The sequence below is a fragment of the Notothenia coriiceps genome, unplaced genomic scaffold, assembly GCF_000735185.1.
Source record: "Notothenia coriiceps isolate Sejong01 unplaced genomic scaffold, NC01 NC01_scaffold00026421, whole genome shotgun sequence".
Classification (NCBI taxonomy): Eukaryota; Metazoa; Chordata; class Actinopteri; order Perciformes; family Nototheniidae; genus Notothenia; species Notothenia coriiceps.
In genome coordinates, this window is record NW_011359122.1 from 882,471 (window position 1) to 903,231 (window position 20,761).

At 42.7% G+C, this 20,761-nt stretch overlaps 1 protein-coding gene across 1 annotated transcript in view; it reads right to left on the reverse strand.

Annotated features, from left to right (window-relative positions):
• arhgef25a (Rho guanine nucleotide exchange factor (GEF) 25a) overlaps positions 1-18,016 on the reverse strand; it is a 38,055-nt gene extending 20,039 nt beyond the window's left edge. Inside the window, exon 1 of the mRNA XM_010784516.1 lies at positions 17,521-18,016. Coding sequence (XP_010782818.1) covers positions 17,521-17,626 — 106 coding nt within the window. The 5' untranslated portion in view covers positions 17,627-18,016. The remainder of the gene's footprint in view (positions 1-17,520) is intronic.
• Between the last annotated feature and the right edge of the window lie 2,745 nt (positions 18,017-20,761).

Genomic DNA, 20,761 nt, shown 5'->3' on the forward strand with positions numbered 1-20,761 from the left:
TACTACTACTACTACTACGTCGTCGTCGTGTCGTACGTGTGTGTGTGTGTGTGTGTGTGTGTGTGTGTGTGTGTGTGTGTGTGTGTGTGTGTGTGTGTGTGTGTGTGTGTGTGTGTGTGTGTGTGATCCCAGGGTGGCCAATTTCCCCATCCTCTGCTCCCACCCACATTCACATGAAAGGCTGGAGAGTGTAAGGAGATCTGAGCCTGGCAGGCTGGGGGGCTAACAGGGGAAGAGACAAGCAGCAGAGAGGGGTGCAGAGAAGGTAGATGGCTCTATCCTGTGAGGAATAGACTCTTTGAACAAACACTGGATGGGTCCTAGATAGTAAGACGACATGTGCAGCAGTATGAGTTCAAACCTCGGCTCTTTCTGGAGTGTCTTAGCAGGGGAAGACAAAAATATCTGCATCCGAAAGCTATTGAATTTATTACTGGAGCTGTTAAACGCACACTCAAACTTTGAGGGTCCCCAGCTGGAGGGAAGAGAAAGGAGGTGAATATGACGCTGAGCAAATGTGATAACCCCAACCCCAGCTTCTCTGACCTCTAACAAGGGCCAGGCCTGGAGGTTTGTGTTCACCTGTATTCCCTGCTCAGGTTCAGTCAGGCCAGGGTTTAGGGGTCGCAGTGCAGACACACAGCCGCAGAAACACGGTTTCTAACCAGCTCCAGACATCTGCTGAGATAGCGTATGACAAAAAGAAAGGGGGGGAGAGAGGCTGACACCGTCTCTGAGCCTGGAAGCGATTAAACTTGAGTGGAGACAGCAGTGAGGCTTCATGACTTTGCGTCAGAATGACATAGTGGCCCTGTCAGATGTACACATTTACAACATCCAAAGAGTACATAATGTATTGGTTTTATAATGATTGAGAAATCTGCATCTGTCACCATGGCAACTCTGCAGTTCCCCTACTGATTGTTTAGCACACGAGCCGGTTTCCAAGTTGACCCTGGAAAGCTTAATCTCTGTTTTGTTATGAAACCTTATACTACCCACTACAGGGATAATTAACAGCTTTATTTTCACTGCAACAGCAAGGAAACTGTAAAACACAAAGGGATATGATGAGCTTCCCCTCGGAGCAACATGCCTCCGCTCTGCCTAAGATGAGAGGAGTTGATACCATTATACACCAACGCAGAGGAAAAATCCTTCCCACTCACCATCTGTCTTGCTTCATATTGATAGTGCCCAGTGATATTCATCTACACAATGGCGGTCCTAAAAACAGATTACCTAGGTTTGTTAATGCAGCTTGACTATTTTGTATGTGCTTGCAATAATGAACAGTTGAAGGCACAGGGCAACATTAAGCTGATCAGTTATTCACCCGTCGGCCACTACTTTTTTAAAGGCTGAGGGGAGGCGGCGTAGAGTGGGTAAAAGGTTTCTTCTGCAAACTAAAGTAGCTCCAGTCTTTCTCTTGATGCGGTTCACCCACAAATGCTAAGTTTGACAGTACTCAGAAACCTGAAAGGGCAATTTAAGAGAGTGGGGTTTTTCTTGCACTAAATCTAGCTTGGACTCCATGTCTAGTTTAATTATTTTAGAGCTGCAACAAACAATTATCTTCATATCAATTATTCTGCAGATTTTATTCTTGATTAAATAATAAATTGGTCGGTATAAAGCTTCAGAAAAATGCCCACTATTTTCCTCGAGGCCATTGGGAATTCATCAAATGTCTTGTTTTGTCATCGAGCTGCGAAATATTTGGCACTTTTGCTTGTTAATTGCCTTCGTTGATTCATATAAAAAATAGCTGCAGAATTATTTTCTGCAGATCGATTCATTACCTGTTCATCACAACCCTAAATCATCTGATTTTTCATTTGCATTTTTTCATGTAGTTTCGCAGTGAACCATGTCTGCTCAACAAAGTTTTAAATAGCAGCTGAATTGAATTAAGACTATCTGTGCCACAGCGTTCCCAGTCATGTGGAGAGGGAAAACATCAGATGCAGAAATACTCGTGAAGGTCACAGAGGTTTGATTTGGATATGATTGGATAAAATAAACATCTCCTGACAATTTATGTTGGAAACAGGAAACTAAAAGGCAAATCACCCAAGCAAAGCAACCTCTCGTTGAAGTGGATGGTTGTGCTTTAAGTGTTGGCCCCCCTAAAGAAGTTTGGTTCAACTTTCCTTTATTGATCAGTTGATAAGTGAGTGCTGCTGAGCCAACATATCAGGCTAAAAGCGTTGGCTGTAATGGAGCAAACTTGTTCACAGCCGCTCCACTCTGGAGCTCTCTGTCAATCCTAAAGCCTCATGAGACCATATAGGCAATTTAGGCATCACTGGACTCAACCCATACACACATACAGACAGACATGCATGTGCCCATGTAATACACATAAATTGCATCCACATTGGATTGATTGCTAAATGTGTGGCTGTTCCAGTGTCATCTCTCTATCATAGTAAACACCACACAGCAGCCTGCTCGTCACCTCAGTGCCAACAATGTCAAACGTCCAGCTGGGTCTAAGAGACTCTTAGAGCTGCCAATCAACGCCAGCCCCTCCACACAGATCACAACCCCGGGGGTCTGAGAGTGTGTCGGTCAACACGCAGGCACCAGGCGTCCTCCGGAGTTATCGCAACAGCTTTCAACAACACCATGCTTATCTTTTTTATTCTCTATCTCTCATTTATTGCTTTCCCCACCTTGTGCACTTCCGCACAGGCTCTACTTGTATATTATGTTTCACCTACTCAGAGGAAATGGACACTCTTCCCATCAACTAGCAGGACCTGGGCTGCCCCCAGGCACTCAGATGTGCAGACTGAAAGACCTGTGAGACAGCGAGGCACTTAGTACCTGAAGAATATGACCTGAAATCCTTTAGCTGTCTTCAGATGAACTTTTACAGAAACATATTATTACAACGTTTAGAATGTCACTGTATACTTGCCAGCAATGATTATCAATGAAGAGATACACCTTTTCGCCTCCTATCTCTTTCACCCTTTTTCTCAATCGATTTCATCTGGTTGGCCTCACAGTTTTTCACGTGTGTTTTGTTTGTGCTGCTTTTGATTTATAAATCCTGGCACTATGCTGTTCTCTCTTTATCCTGTCCCCCCCTCTTCCCCTTCCCTTTATCAACATCAATTTGTTTTTATCTCAGCCACCTCTTTTGCACTCTAACCTGCTCTTCCCCTCTGCACTGCAGTGTTTTTAAGAATTTGGCTGGGTCCTGTCCTGGAATCAGGACACACAGCTCCCTCCTCTGAAACAATGCTATGCTCTGCCCCAAAGCTGCTGAGAGCAGCACGAGCTCCACATGCAAAACCGACTGGCAGAGACACAGTAGCAAAGGAAAGACTACTCAGAAAATGTATCTTCTTTAGAGGAGATTTTGCCAGTATACGACTTAAGAAACTGAACCTTAAACCTGAGACTTTATTCATCTTTCTAATGAATATGAATGTGTATTTTAATGAACAAAAGAATAACAAGAGGCTAAGAGATGGGCTGATGGAGAGAGCAGAGATTATTCATGATTTAGGCGAGCAACAAAAGACGGTTTAGCACACAGGCCAGATGGAAGCAAAACCAAGAGTGAGAGTACTGTAGAATTTGCAGAAGAGAAGAAGTAAGGGGGGGCAGCTATTAGCCACAACAAATTATGTAAAAACACTTGACAGCATTTATAGCAGGGACATATATCCAGAAGCGCTAGCATTTTAATCATTGCGTGTTTCGTATGTGAGTTTATCTGCCTGCTATAATGTTTAAGGGGACAGATTGCAGTCAGACAGACAAGTGAACACAGATTTCCTGTCCTCCTACTGACCTAGTTTATACGGACACACATGCACACACACTGCTGGGACTCGAGGAGCACAGAAGAAAATATGAGAAAGACATAGTCAAGGGACACACAAACAAGCTATCAGGGTCGATCTCCTCAGCACTCTCAGAAAGACTATGTGGTGCATGTTTCATCAGGGTAAAGCATCAAAGCAACGTCCGTCACAGAACAACAGAACAGGCCTGAAACGCTGGCATTAATCCTATTGTCTCTGGAACAATGTGAAAGTGTGACACTACTCATGATGAGAGCTTATGAAACTACCACTAGTGCCATTCACGGTCAAAATCAGCACAGTGTGAGAAAAGCGGTGTATTTTAGGGGCGAAGGTTGTGCATTTAAATCACAGCTGCTGCCTCCACCTCAACCAAGGTCTCCATCAATCCTAAAAGTGCAACCATTCTGTGCTATAAATTCAGCGTTATTCAAATGTCTGATGTTAGTTGACAGAACTCATGAGGTGCAGAAAATAGGTCTTCAGTTGCGTCCCTTTATGGCTCTTATTTCTCTCATACCTTTAAAGCCACAGAGGACATTACACAGGTATTTTCACCAGTAATTCTGTGTCTGACTTTTTATACCAACATCAACCTATAATTGGAATATTATTATTATTACAATAATATATACAGAACTTAAATGTCACAGCTTGTAAAGGAGGAGATACTGTATATGGCACCCTGTTTTGGTGTGGTTGTGGGTGTTTGATAATGTGTATGTGTGTGTGGGATAATTATAGTGATAATCAACACTAACCTTTTAGACATTACAACAGTGCACAAACACTGGGTGCTGTAGACCATCACTATGATTATATGGACACACACACACACCAAATATAGTAAAAAAAGGCACTTCTGTTTATGGGTAAAAAAAGGCTGCCATTAGGTGGCTGAAAACAGAGCATATTAAAAGCAAGTGTGATTCCATAAGGCAGCTGTGGCGGTGCCAGGCAGGACGCCTGCGAGGAGGCGGAGCTGGAGACAAAGCTGTGGTGCATGCTGGGTCATGGGGACGTGCAGCTTCATCGGCCCAGTCTTCCCAACAGCTCGGCTCCCCTCGCTTCTGGGCTGTTCTAAAACTCATAATAGCTGTATACAAGGTCAATTCTCCAAACTGCCATGAGCAAAAATGTTCTCATAAGACATCGACAAGATGTACACAAAATATATATTTGAGATGTAAAAGGATGAAGAGGGATGGCTAGGGTGAATGTGAAGTAATTGTTGAAGAATATCTGATTGACACAGGGTGATATTTGGGTTGAAGATCAGGGCCAAGGTAAAGTATTTAGTATATTGTTTGAGTAATGAAGAATACACAATGTATATATGTGTATATTCTTCCCACTACTCATTAGACATGTTTCTTATTTACATTGTTTATAAATGTTTTTTACGTGGATTCTTTCATTATCAAGAGCTACATATTTCAAAAAATAAAAGTTAACCCACCAGATGAAATTTAAAGGTATGTTTGAATTCTGCAAACTTGGCATCTCACATGTGTGTTGAAACAACTGCTCTCATGCCGATCTGGCACAATGTGTTTTCCTGCAGATGTTAAGATGTGCTGGTACAGTTATTCTCAGTCAGACTTGAAGGGCTTTCCAGACACATTTTCTCTACATGGCTCTACACCTCTCCCCGCTCTAATCGCCATAGCAACGAAGCCCAGAAGGGAAAGAGAGTGGGGGACAGCGGCACAAAAGATTAACCACCAGTAAGACACAAAATCCACCTACACACGTGTACACACGCTAATCTCAGACACACACACACACAAAATGTAATCGTTACCATAGATTTGCATCTCTTTTTGAACAGTAACACGCAACTGTTCGTGGCTTATTTGTAAAACAATGCAGTGTGCACAAAGGCTGCCTTTAAAAAGCTCATTCCACATTCAAGAAACAACATCAGCACCTGTCTGCTTTTATCTATTTCAGATCAAGTCCTGCTTTTGGAGCCCAAGCTCTCCATATGGCCATTAAGAGGGTGTCTTATGAATACGCAAACTCCATTCGAGTGTTTCAGGAGAGCTTGGGCTCATGTCAACCATTTGTGGTCTACAGTGTTGTCTACTGAATGGAATAATAATTGTGAGCTATCTAATGATGACAGTGAAGCAACACAGAGACAGAACAGATACAACTTGTGCCAAGGGGGGGAAACATTTTCTTTTGTAGATCTTAATTGCTCACTGAACTGCTTTGTTAGCAAACCATAAACCAAGCCCATGTTTCCACCTAAATGTCAGCAGATGTCATTTGAGCGTTTCCACAGAAACCCATTATTCTGATATAGACTGTGTGTGATGTCATTGAATTATTATAGCTAAGGTATTTTAAGTGTTGCTGCTTAAAGGAATAAGGCAGTTTCATACATTAGAGATTAAAGTGAAGACACTGACAGGAAACATGAGGATAGAGAGTGAGAGGTTCAACATGTTCAACCTGTGTCGCTGCCGTTGTTACTTGTTTTCTTTACTTAACCACTTGGCCACCAAGACCGATTATAAACCTTGAGTATTTGCCGCAATAGTCAAGCTGCTGGCTATCTCCTAGCTAATGGCTGTGTGACTATGGTAACCATCAATGCAGACAACTGACAATCAACGTCATCTGCTGACGAATGAAAGGTAGATGGATCAATTTTGCTTTGCTCACAATGTTGTGGAGGAGGCAGAGACCAAAGACTGCAGGCACTTCCTGGAAATGTTGTCCTTTGCGTTCTTTCTCACTCAATTTCCCAGAAAGAAACTTCCTGTACTTTTTACATTTGTACACAAGACACAGGTCAGCTATGTTGAATCTTGATGTACCCAATATGTATTTTGTAGTCAAGTAATAGTCAAGATAATGAAACACCTAATAACTGTAATCTGAAATGGTCCTAATAGACATACAGGAGGTTGAATTTAGGTCAGTAGTCAACACAATAGTAATTCTCTATATACTGATCTTCTATCTCAAGATTTACAGTATAACCAAATGCTTTAGGAGTGCCTTTACCATACTGGTTGCATACTTAAAAGGTCCCCTATTATACTGTTTATCCTCAATATATAATAGGTCTCAGATATATACAAAACATGTCTCTGAAGTGTTTGGCTCCAAATACCAAACAGATCACCCATTGTAGCAAACACTTCAGAGACATGTTTTGTATATATCTGAGACCTATTATATATTGAGGATAAACAGTATAANTTTTGGTTACATTATTACAGATTATGCATTATTCATTATTTGGGTACAGTTTTCCTGTAACATTTTTAATTAAAAAAAATCAAAAATCAAATTCTTTTTTTTCTTTTTTTTTACTTTTCAAAATCTTTTCACATACCCCCTGGGGGACCACCCACGTACCACTAGGGGTACGCGTACCCCCGGTTGGGAAACACTGCTAGGACACATGTTTCTCTGCCCCATCACTCCAAACAGGTCCCAAGAACATGGCCTATTTCATCCTGCAATCATACACACACACACACACACACACACACACACACACACACACACACACACACACACACACACACACACACACACACACACACACGCATAGAAACATATGAAAACATCTGCAGGGTTTCTTTAACATAAAGGTAGAGGAAGTGGTCTTTTCTGCCCTCCATACCCCTTCTTCTTGTCTCCTATGTTTGATGCTAATAGAAACTGAATTTAGGGCAACCTTGTCTTTAAAGGTGCACACATGTTCTCACACAATATGTTTTGTTTGTTGTAAAATGTATTGAAGCACCTCTAACAGCTCTCCTTCCCTAGTTTGCACCCTTAGCATGTTTTTCTCACCTTCCCATTTCCCCACGTTGTACCCTTTTGATCTAGATTGCTTGCAGATTTACTTTTTCAGTTTTTTTTACAGCCTTCCTTTTTCAATTCCACTCAAGTATGTTTGGCCTGCAAAAGGTCAAAGACGCCGTTCATTCTTTTTATATTTTGTCCTCTCACATCTTGACCCTGAAGAATAGTTTGTTCTCATTCAAACATTTTGTTCAGCCTCAAATGTGTTTTGTTGCCGTTTCAGAGCATAGTTTGTGGATGAGTACTATAAAGATGTCTAAGTGAAGGAAGGACGACAATGTGGATGTAGAAGAAGAAGAAGTACAAAGAGAGAAGACGTATAGGAGAAGGGGACAGCTTAGGGAATAAAGAAATAAGAAAAATAAAGAGTTGTAAGCTGGAGGTTGACTGCAAAACAGGGTTGAAAACATAATAAGAGGAAAAAATAGAAACCGGAAGAGAAGAACAGAGTGCAGAGTTCAGTGGAAAAACTCTGACTTTGTGGCAACTTTGTTCATGCTGACTCTGCAAAACAACTACCTAAAGTGAAAAAACCCTTCCTTAAATAAACCTGTTAACCTCCAAGAAAATACTTTTGGGAGTCGGGGTCATAAGAATACATTTGATTTAAGTCCTTGTAACTCTGGGATCCATCAGCTAGTCCTAAAGGTGCTCCAAATGTACCTCCTCTTGACTTTCAGCTATCATCCAATTAAGTAAGTTGACCTATGTGACAGTCGCAGCAAATTCAGAAGGCACATGTTGAGAAATGACACCCATTACAAAAGATTCTCCATGAGACGTTTGAGGAAGGAAAATATAAACTGTCAATTACAGCAAAAAGGGACTTCAAGGCGGTTGGGATGGAGCGAGATTTGGTCGGATAAAGGCAGCATCTGTGTTCGTTAAATGTGGTTTGGTGAGCGTTCATGTGCTCCAACACTCCATCATAACCTGGGCTGGCTAATTAGGCCTCACAGATATGGATGGGGTCTACGTGAACAGCCTCGCCTAGCATCATTCTGTCACTCACTAAAATGACCCTGGCCACCTGAGCACACTCAATCACCAGGCCAGACTCATATGCATACAAAGATGTAAGCGTGAAAGCACACACACACACACACACACACACACACACACACACACACACACACACACACACACACACACACACACACACTCACACTCACACTCACACACACACACATACAATGACCCTTTTACATGCTGAATTTATTGAGTGAGCTTTGTGAGATCACAGGGTTCATCCAGACTGTAAAGTAAACACTCAAGCATTGGTATACATCACATTTCATGCATGCACTCGTATCTAAAGGCACAAACATCCACACATACTTTTCTGAATGTTTTTGTAGGCCATGCTTTAAATAACCTTCCAATCCCATTTGCTTATTCCCCTTGCTATAACACCCATTCCTCCCTTGCTGCTCCCCCCGCCCCTCACCCTCCCTTCTGTCTCCCCCGTCCTTCTTCTCCTCACTGTCCATGCCCCTTTTCAAACCCCCCCGGGAGCCTGAGTAGCAGAATGTGTGGCTAATTAAGGCGACCTACGCGGACCCTTTGTGTTCGAGTCCCTCTCCATAGAGAAGTACAGTGTCATAGAGCGAGCAGCAGAGCCCAAGCTCACACTAACTATATGTCCCTAGTGTGGGTGATTGTGTATTTGTTTGTGTGTGTGTCGGCGAAGAGGTATACGAACGTATACCTCAGTCCCTGCCTGCATTTCTTTTTCTCTTCTCTATTTGCTCTCTTATTCCCATTCCTTCCCTCCCTGTGTCCCGCATGTCCTCCCTCTTTTTAGAATTAAACAACTTGTCCTCTTTTCGCTCTCTACCCCAGACCTCTCTTTCGTTTCCCTCCCTTTACCAACCGGCTTCATTCTTTCATTCTGTCCTTTTGCCTTCGCCCTCCTGCCCTCCTTAGGCGACGGGAACCCCTGGGTTTCTACTGTTTAATTCTTTTCATCGTGTCAATCAAAAACTTAGCTTGTGTCCTTGACTCGAGAGCTCTTGAGCTTGCAGGAGCAAACGAATGACACAAACAAACTGCGGGGCCTCTGTCTCCCAGGAGGAGGCTAAAAGGATCAGCAGACAGAAGAAGAGAAAAGGAAAAGGGATACAAAGTTGCTTTACTGCGTTTGTATGTGGGACAGAGGTTTGTTTTATAGGGGGGCAGGGTTGGATGATGTGAAGTATTCTTTATTTTGGGCTTTGAAAGTGCAGTGAATCCTAATTTGAATGACCAACTTTTATACGGAAAATACTTAAAGGAGGACATTTTTGGAAGCGAGACACTTTTTCGTCATGCATCCTTCAAATAAAACCAAAACGCCAGACAAGAAAGTCAATTCTGGAATTACATTTTCTGAGATCACAGCCAAGAAAATGCCAATACAGCAATAATCTCAGTGAAGGAGCTCATGGATTCGACGGACTCTAGTGACCTCTTTGACACCCCATTAATAACCTTGTCCGTCTGATAAAACTCAAATGTTGAGCACATAAAGACAGAGAAAAGCGGTAAAAAAGAAACTCTGATGTGCAGCAAACTGAGGCTAAGGGGAGATCTGCCGCACGCTGTTTGAATCCCAACTTTGTAAAAACCATGCTGAGAGAAGAGGAGGGCAGTGAAAGGAGGGATGGATCGACATCTTTGCTTCGACTGAATGTTTTCTACTTTAATAGCGAGCTTATAGAGAAGAGGAGAGGGGGTGTGTGGTGGGAAGGAGGGGGATGGAGAAACCGAATGTGGAGAAAACAATTTTACGTCATTTTCTTTCATGGCTTTGGTGAATGCCTGTATTTTTAGCAGTGAGCGGGAGGAGGGGGAGACGGTGACAGAGGGAGTGTGGAGAAAAAAGGGAGAGGGGCAGCAGTTGGCTTTGCAAGACAGAAAGGGAAAAGAAGGATGAGGAGACAGAGGGAGGGTAAGATGGGGATCAGATCTTAGTTAAGAGAGTTGGGTGATTAGACAATGTTCTTTCTATTCAGGCTCCTCTGTCTTCCAACATCCAGCTAACAGCGGGGATATGATAGAGATAAGGAGACACGGAGGGAGTGTGAAAAGTTAAGAGTCAATGCATTGTGGTTTGTTTAACTCTTGTGTGGTGTTCATATTTTTGTAATTCAGCCAGTGTTCGTGGGTCTCGTGGACCCGCTGCCTTTTTGGGCTTCAATTCAACACAATCAAACTATTTTATGTTAAAATACTCAACAGATGTTTACTTAATCTCAATTAAAAGCAATATAAACAGCATATATGGTTAATATTTGCCTTTTTACATTTGTTGGATCACATTAATGAATTAAAGTACTATTCGTTTTTTTGCCCGCTGACAGGCTGGTCCTGTTGCTCGTCTNCAAACAGATCACCCATTGTAGCATCCCATAATCCCCTCTGTTTCAGCCCTGTTTCAAAAGTGCTGATTCTCTGTCTGTTACTTTAGATGAAAATAAGGAGCCCCTCCCCACGCCCCTCTGAGAGATATTTGGTTAAAAAGAACACAATGGTGCTCTAGGAGGAGATTCAGGTGATAAGGTGGGGGGTGGGGGTTACCTTGGTTGGTTATTGGCTCGTTATGACATCATAAAGTGGCCATAATCTGATCAGCTCATTTTCAGACAGGTTTTTATATCAATCAATCAATCAATCAATGTTTATTTATATAGCCCAATATCACAAATGTTACATTTGTCTTAGTGGACTTCACAGTTTGTACAGAATATCAGTATGACAATACGACACCCTCTGTCCTTAGACACTCACATCGTACAAGGAAAAACTTCCAGAGAAAACCCACAGTTTAAAGGGAAAAATGGGAGAAACCTCAGGGAGAGCAACAGAGGAGGGATCCCTCTCCCAGGACGGACAGACGTGCAATAGATGCCGTGTGTAAATTGAAAAGATAATACATTTGCAACATAGGTAGTCCAAATGTTTGGAAATGCATGTGTGTATAATAAATGGATCAGGACAAAAAGAGACCAAATATGTTTTCCTGAAACTTTCAGAATCTCTTAACACAGAGGGGACACATGTTTGTGTATAAAAGACATGAAAAAAGTGGATTTTGCATAATAGGTGACCTTTAACACAGACAGGTGGAAACTGACACCCACTGTTTAATCTGCAGATTTGATAGAGAACAAGATAACCTTTTCTAGACACAACATGCGGTTGCTCTAGCCGACTTCTTTACGACATTGCTTTCAATATTGTCACTTTCCATTGTTTGCAGTGCCTGCAGTGCACTGTTTTGGAAAGTTTCTCAGCGAGGCCTCTATCAAGCGTTCTCTGGGGAGAACAGCAGAGGAGAGCAGCCGGACACAAAGCCCCTCCCTGCTCTGACAGCCTGAGGGGTCACTGAAGCAATCCGTGTAGTCAACCTGTTGTTCAGATTTACAATAAGTACGTTCCAATCTTGCGGGATGAAAAGTTGTACTGGGTAGAAAGTGAACATGTTTTTTCCCCCTGTATTCAATCTCACTACATTACAGAACAGTTGAATATCAAACAGCAATAGAGTGAGTCGAACAAGACTGATAACCAAGTTTAAATGAAGCGAGAACAAATGTCGTAGACCCCTTAAAGTCTGCAGACATAAAAAGAGCCATATGGTCTGAAAGTGGGGGGAGAATCGCAGGGGGAAGTGGCTCCTCTCCCCCTCTGCGCTGTAGGAGAATTCTTTCTAAACAAGGTATGGAATGCACTCCTGTGTTTCATAATTTGTTCCCTCATTCTTCTCCTCTGCACGTTTACAAACAGAACCCAGAAGAGGAGGAAAATTGAGAGGGAAAGAAAGGAGGAGATAGAGGAGGAGAGGAGCATGGGAGCCGTGGAAATATGTCAGGGCAAGAAGGAAAGAGGAAAGAAAATGTAACTGTAAAAAAGGGAGATGAAATGAAAATGGGAGAAGGTTATAATTAATAACCGTCCGACTAGCTGTATGCCGACCAGTCTAAAACAGAGAGGGAGAGAGGAAGGGAAGAGGACGAGAGAAATGAAAATGCCCCGGGAATGATCTTAATGCTCCACTTGGTGTTCACATTCCAATCCGGCAAATCATGAAACATTCAGCCCAAAATGTAAACTGTGTCCTTTCTTCATCCAGCTGGGAGACTGGGAACACTGGTAGGTATTAAACAAGTCTCCCCATCCTCTCTCTCACTTCTTTCCCTTCTCTCTCTCTCTGTGTCCTTTTCTCTGTTGCATGTGCGAGAGAGAAACAATATGGAGGAGATCAGTTGCACAGCAGAGAGGAGACAGGGGGTTGGGTGGGAGGCCAGGAGGAGATGACGGGGTGGAGGGTGGGCTGGGGTGCAACGTTTAAAAATATCTCAAACTGTCGAACACAAGGCTGGGCCACAGCAGTCCAGCAGCATACCTTCGATTTCAGCTATTTCTGCTGCTTTTTCCATAATGTCCAAAGTCTGCCTTATAAGCTGATGACAAAGACGCTTCTCCAGCTGAAGCATAAAAAGACACGCTGGTTCAGTCACTGTAATTTTTCCCCATGCGTTTGCCAACAGAGCTGCTTTCTGTCAGAAGGATACTTGACTTATTATCAAAATGATATGTTGGTCTCAGGGGTCTCAGAGAAACCTGGCAATCGGGTTCCTGCGTCTGAGAACAACTACACTGAACTCTCCCACCTCCAGGGGCTCCCACTCTGACTGGTAGGATAAAGCAGGCGAGGGGACAGTCATTTTCCCAAAGTGATTAAGTATTTCATTTTAAATTGCCAGCAAATGGGCCATGTGTGGAAAAAATAACATTGCCAAAAAGCTGAAAAGCATTAGGGTTGGAAAGAAATAACTGGAACATTTTTCAAAGCAGTGCAATTTAATATTGAGCTGAAACTTTAGGAAGAATAATCCGCAAAATGTTTTACAGATTAAACTGTTGTTGTAGTCCCGCTCTCTGTCTCTGCTATTCAACCATGTAAATATATGTGTGTGTTGTTGTTGTTTGTGTGTGTCATTGCTGGGGGGGATCCTCGTCCTAGACATTGCATGCATGAGTCAACATCAGCCCCCCACACGCAGAGATAAACACACTCACAGATGCAAAGGGAACCCAGATAGATAGAGTTGTGGAGGGTAAGGCGGGTATTTTGGGTCCACATATGGAAAAGTGTTTTAGTTGCTATACTTGTGCTACAGCTGCAGCCAAGTCTTCTTTAAACTCCCAGACAGAGAAAAGCTGCTTACTGTGGAGAAGAGAGCAGTTCAGGGACACACAAACAAATAACATAAAGTACATTTACAGTCAAATGTGTATATAAAGACACTTGAAAATGTATCAAACATAAACATATGTTTGACAACGGAGTTTTGTTAGGGTTTTTCAAAGTCTTGAAAAAGTCTTGAAAAACCCTAACAAAAGTGTGAAAAACTGTTCATAAACTGTATTTCTTTTTTCAAATCATTTGTGTCTTTCAAATGCATTTAAAAACTGTTGCAAATGTATGCCGAACCAATTTAAAATGCATTTGAATCATTTCCCTTTAAGCTGCTAAGATAGAAATGCTGTGCTTTTAATTATGCTAAAAATGTATTTTCACATTCAAGTGACAATCTGCTTTGTTTGAATGTAATCTTACCTACATCCTATCCCTTTCTTTCTTCTGTTTTCTCTGTCTATCATTTACCTCAGGGTGCATCCCAAATACCATTAGGTGTGTGGGAGGCTTTGCTGCAGCAAAGATGCAGAGATGATTGTGCTGGCCTCCACTCTGCAGTGGTATACATCATCATTAACATAACCAATAATGTCCAAGAATAACAAACGTGCTATTTAATGCTAAAAAAGGAACACAGATTCCTGCATTATCATTAGTTTTCTTTGGCAGTTCCAAAAACGTAACTTTTTTACAAGATCTCATGATTCTTCCCAAGGTTTTGTTTTCTCCCTCTGGCCTATCTGGCAATTGACTGAGGAAAATATGAAATAATGGCACACCATCTATTTTTAAATGGTCTGTCAACAGTATTTGCTGAGAAACAGCCTTCAGTAATGACCCACCGGCAGCCAATCTGCTAATGTGCCCTGCAGAGCAGCACTAACATCAGAGCTAAAATGATACATGCTTTTCTCTTTCATTATACCCATCTCTCTACCTGTCCATCTCTCTGGGCTTTCTGTACCATCCCCTCTGCACTCATGTTTATACATTGTCATATTTGCCTCTGTTTTTCATGCCTTCTGGCACTTGTCAGTCCTGTAAAGGAACTGCAACACATACCTTAAAAAAAACATACACACATTCACACATTGTCTCGCTTATAAAGACTATGTTCTTCCTGTTTCATTACACCATGATTAAGAAATGAAATATGTGGCAGGATAGTCCATATACAGTAAGGCCACAGAAAGCCATTGATTTGCCAGTTTTCTGACGCACTGCAGCCCCCTTTCTGCATTAAAGTGAATTGAACAGAAGCAGTACTGATGGTTACTGATGGTCATTTTGGACACATCATTTATTATTATGAGAAACTGCAGCTAAACTTACAAGTCTAGTCATGTATTCGCTGATTGGTTAGAGTAAACGTGTGATGTCAGTGAACGTGTGAATGGAGGTGAAAGATACAAACCCATAGTGTGTGGCATAATGGTATACTGCACAGTGTGTCATCATGCAGCCTCAGTAAGTGTTATTATGCCAGGGAGTTAATCATGCTGTACACTATCATTTCCTCTTTGTCAATAGAGAGGCTTTTTTTGGATCAATGAACGGTGCAGATGCATCATGAACAGCTTAGTTTGATACAATAGACTAACACAGCTTGTCACTGGAACGAAAAGGACTATGAGGAGTAAATGGTGACACTATTCACGTTGGAAATCCAGCAGCTCACAAAGTCATTAGTTTGCATTTGGACCCTGATTATCACAGCTTTCAGAAAGCAGTTAGTAGGGGTTTATTTTAGTTTTTTTAAACTCCCCCAAAGTCCAACATATGACAAGCTTGACTTACAAGTGCATTGTGTTGGGTTTATCAGAAGTGAAGAAGACCTTGGCGAGTGAAGTCAGACCTGCATTGCTCAGTGTTTTTCCTGTAAACACCACAACAGTAACAACAGGGTCCTGGATGTCAGTATAGTTCCCGACGCAGGTAGATTCAGTAAATTAGTTTGAAAAGGTCAACTGTATCTGATAACAAGTCAGAGAAGGGTTCTAAGGAGAAAGGGCAATTAAAGTAAAAAGGCTACTACAGTTGTCTCTTTTCCCCCTGACGTCGTGTTAATTATAGAAACTGTAATGTATGTGAGCTAGGACCAAAACAGTAGTAGCAATGTACTTTTCATGCTTCATAAGGAGGTTTTAAGGAGCACAGGGATTCACATTAATAGTTAAGTTACTCTAAGAGACTACTGTAATTTTATTATGTGGTTTCTCCAGAGAGGTAGGAGTGCTCATGTTTCTTCTGCTCCGATTGTAAAAGAGATCAAGAGGTTTTTGTCTTCTAACTCTATATATAAATATGAAACATCTTGTCGTGATGGACCAAAACAGCCTCCTGATACATACATGGTTTTTTATACAAATCCAAGCCTATCGGATTGTTGGAATAATTATCTTATTGTATGTTTATTGGGATTTCTTTAAATAGCATGACGTGTTCTATTCTTCCACTCCCCCACATGTGTATACATTATGATCTAAGCGTGTGTATATTTGCTATGATAACATGTTGGAGGTACAATGGGGATCTGAAGGCTATGGAAAAGGGAGAATATCCATTACATAAGAGATTAAAGTGAAGGAATCTGAGGTATGTATCCAACAACGCTGGCCAATAATCTGAAAACCTACTTCATGAGCCCCCCCCCGCCCGCCCATGTGCAGAGCATCAGCGGGTAGGTACACTGTTTATCCCTTGATGTTGGCTTTAAAAAGCTAACAAACACGTAGTTTGGCACCGCAACGTAAACTCATTTAGTGTTATTAGTTTCCACTGTTGTTCTAACTTTTCTTTCCAGCTAGGGTGACAAAACGAAGTATGTGCAGAAGACAGCAACAGGAACAGAAAGGAAAGATAGAGGGACTTGATTTACTTCTCTCAGGTAATGTCACGGGGAGTCCTGAATTTTGTAAAAGAAAAAAGGCACGCAACCAGCCTGTTTATAACATATCATGCCACCCGCTGCTTTTACTCAACCACACTATTGTAATAGACTGCTGCTATTACTGCTGCACTTCATTACAACAAGCAGGAGGGTTGGAGAGAGAGCAAAAGAGAGAGAGAGATTACTTTGTTCAGGGTAGAGCGATGTTTCATCCATCCACGTGCTGCACATACCTGACCGACACACGCTCATCATGAGGACAGACACTGTCCAATTCCCAAACACACACACAGTCCTCTATTTTGAATGGAATAATGTGTGATGCATGTCCTCCTTCGTCTTCCTCACTGTGTAGTCATGTGTACGGACTTTTTTCTCGCATGCTCTGATGTGTATGAAACACACATCTGTTGCTGGAGCTGGAGGCGAGAGGATTGAAGCTAACACTTAAACCATTAGCATACGCTCGCAGGAATGGAGGGAGAGATAAGGGAGACGTGGGTGGAGAACTGAGAAAATGTGGAGGAGATGAGCGAGAGAATGTATATCATATCTAGATATGAAATGGAAGGAGAGGAGAGGAGTCATCGCTTCAGTTCAGTAGGATCAACAAAAACACACATACAAGTAACAACTCTCACACAAAATCTACAAACAGACTCTCAGATGCATTTTTGAAGTACAGCATCACCCTCAAGGCAAAGAAAGTTAGACTGAAGGTGATACACTTGATAAGAATCATGCTTTTTCTATCTTGGTGAGTTTTTTTCTGTGAGTGTAACAGCACTGACCTCTGACTCGGGCATAGCAGCAGCCACACTTGGCCAGGACTTTACGGAACAAGTGTTGGCAGCCACAGCCTCGGTGGTGGCGATGGTGATGGTTGCCCCCTTTCATGCTGTTGAACCATGGGCGAAGGTGGGCATGGCCCGGCACTTTCTCTGTCTCCACTTCTTCTCTCAGTCTCTCTTAGTCTCCCTCTCTCACCCTCACCCAAATAGAGGTTTACTCCTCAAAGTGTAAATCCCCAAAAAGGTGTCAGTTGATCCTCCTTAGTTAACTGCAGACAGACTTAAAAGCCCACATCCAGACGGGGGGGAGAAGAGAAAGAGTCCACAAAAGCAGCAGCCAAGAAGAAATCCACTCTGACAGGGATTTTCAGCTGGTGAAAAACAACCAAGGAAACATTCCAGCAAGCTTATCGTTATCTTGAATGTGCTTCCCTGCGCTCCGTCTCTTTCTCTGTTTTCCTTTTGGTGCTGAGCTCTCGCCTCTGTGAACTGCCTGGTCAAATGACAGACAGGGAGAGAGAGAGAGAGAGAGAGAGAGAGAGAGAGAGAGAGATAGTGAGGGAGAAAGAGAGTAAGGGGAGGGGTGAGAAGGGTGGAGTCTGCAGCTCTAGTTGCTGGCTATTCCAGGGTAAGGTTCCCACTCCCCTTATTTTTCTCTCTTCCTGTCTTGTGTGTCTCTCCTCTCAGCTGCTCCCTTCTGTTTCCTCGCTTGTCTGCTATCCTTTACTAACCAGCTATAGGAGCAGAGAAAATGCCACGCTCTCCAGTGCAGATCTATCTCTCCTGGAAATAGCAACACTAATGTCTGTAATCATACATACTGCTATTTACAGAGAGGCTATGTTGGGTTGAAGGTGTCATGTATTTCCCAGTAAGGCAAAGACAGTGTCATCAACAGCGTCTGTTAAACAGTTCAGGACTGTGTGTTCACATCATAGATCATCGAGGGCTTTCTTCAGTGGGACGGCGCCAAAATTGACTTCTGTGTTCAGTTACGATCATGGGGCCGGCATAGCAAGGGCTTTTTTTTCATTTGTGTTTCCATAGAGGGAGCATGTGGTCTCCAATTTCACAATGCTGGCATGTTGGCATTCTGTGTGTGTGTGTGTGTGTGTGTGTGTGTGTGTGTGTGTGTGTGTGTGTGTGTGTGTACAGCGCCGCTGGGAGTAGGAGGCTAAATCACCACGTCAAGTATAAGTGACAAGCTTGTACCAAAACCCAGTGCTCTACTACAACGAACCTATCAGAGTTGATCAAACAATGGACTATCCGATCTCAGTATCTTCAATAGACTGTCTCCAACTGGTTGTTAAAAACTCAGGTGAGTTGGTGGACTAAATGACACAACCACGGCGAGTCCCACAGACCAATGACTCGTCGTCTATAATAACGTCATAGTAGTCGTCATGAATTACTACTGAACTAAACCACACAACGATGCGTGTTAGGTAGTCACATCTCTCATTTCTCGTGGTCGACTTTGAGTGCGTCGGGACCCCGCCGTGTATGTAACGAACACTACGTCTACTTGTCCCAAGAACAATTGGAGGTGTCCAAAAGGAGAGATGATCACTCCTTTCGTCGTATAGTCATTTAGGTCCATAAGCCTAAATGAAGGTTTAACCATACCTAATTCAAACAGAACCACAACATGACTATTCTTTTGCCTTCGTCTGTAAGAAAGATCACTAAGTTTAGTTGACTCCTTCTCCGTGAACCAGACATAGGAATACAAGAAAACCGGTATCCTTAAAACCCGTCGCCAAACTACACACTCAAAAGGTACTGTCTCCCGCTACACACGCACAGTTATCCTTCGGACTTTCTACCAACGGGTGTGACTCGGTCGAGTCATCGTTTCAAAAAGGTCAGTCTTTTGGCGACGTGGGTAGACCTGGTGGCGAAAGAACCACAACCATTGACTTTACAAAAAGACTGGAGAAGCTGTGACTACCCATTAAAAAAGTCTCCTTCGTCCATAATACCAAAGCTCGTAAAGTCACGTGATAACGGACTGTAAAAACATAAGGTTTGTAAACCATTTAAGCTAGTAGCGTCTTCTTGATAATCAGTTACTTTTCACCTTTGGGCTGAAAAGTTACACTCACTTCGTTGGGTAAGGTTCGGAGTTCGTTGTTCATGTTTACGGGGGATTGACCCGGGACATCTTCGGTGAGGGAAGTAAATTCTCGAGTGTACTTTTCTAAGGGAACGTAAGAGTTCCGTCACAAGAAGAAATAATACAGAGGTGACACAAAAGACCAACCTGTCGAGGCTGTCCGCGAAAGGAGTGCAACATCACGAAACGGGAGCCTAGGTTACAGAAGCAAAAACTCAGAACAAAGAAAAATTTTAGACACGACAGTTTCGATAACAATGAGGAGGAAAACTAACTCCGAAAATACGATTTTTCATAAACCCCCGTCGGTATAGTCGGTCGTAGTCACCTCTGCTCACCCTTGCTCACTCTGTAAGTCTGGCGAGACAAATTATGAGACCACTGTTTAACGGGGATGTTAGTGTTCAACGAATATCGTAGGTAATTTTCGTTTCACTTTCCTCCCCTCCTTTCCTCCCCCCTCCTTTTTCTTCTTTTCTCTTTCTTGAAAAGATGAAGATGCACACACACACCACACCACACGACACACACACCACACACACACACAACACCACACACACACACACACACACACACACACACACAACACACACACACACACACACACCACACACACACACACCACCACTCACACACACACACACGTGAGGTTGAGACACAGCCAAACTGTCTTTGTAGGCACTGCGGTAGCTGGTGGTGGTAACAGTGACACTATTTACCTACGGACTCTTATGTCGGGACGTTGGTAACGTCGGGAACTGTGGAGTCCCTAACAAGTATATACCACACATACGCACGTGTAAACAACTCACGGTCGGTCCTGAGTCGGCTAGAGAACGAAGGCAACTCGGTGTTTCTCCGCTTGACTCACCGTGAGCAGGAAACTACGACATTGGGCCGACCACTTTAGACACTCAGCCTACCATCTAACACACTTTCCTCGTACCGCACAACTCACGACGTTTTCACTCTACCTTCTAGTGTAGGACTCAGTAATCGAGTCTCCGAAGCCCGTTTTACTACGACAAACAACTAGGTCTTTTCTTATAAACCAGAGTCTTTCGTTCATAAAGTATTCTCGCAGTAGTGACTGTAAATTCCGAATTGGACGGCGTTACACCC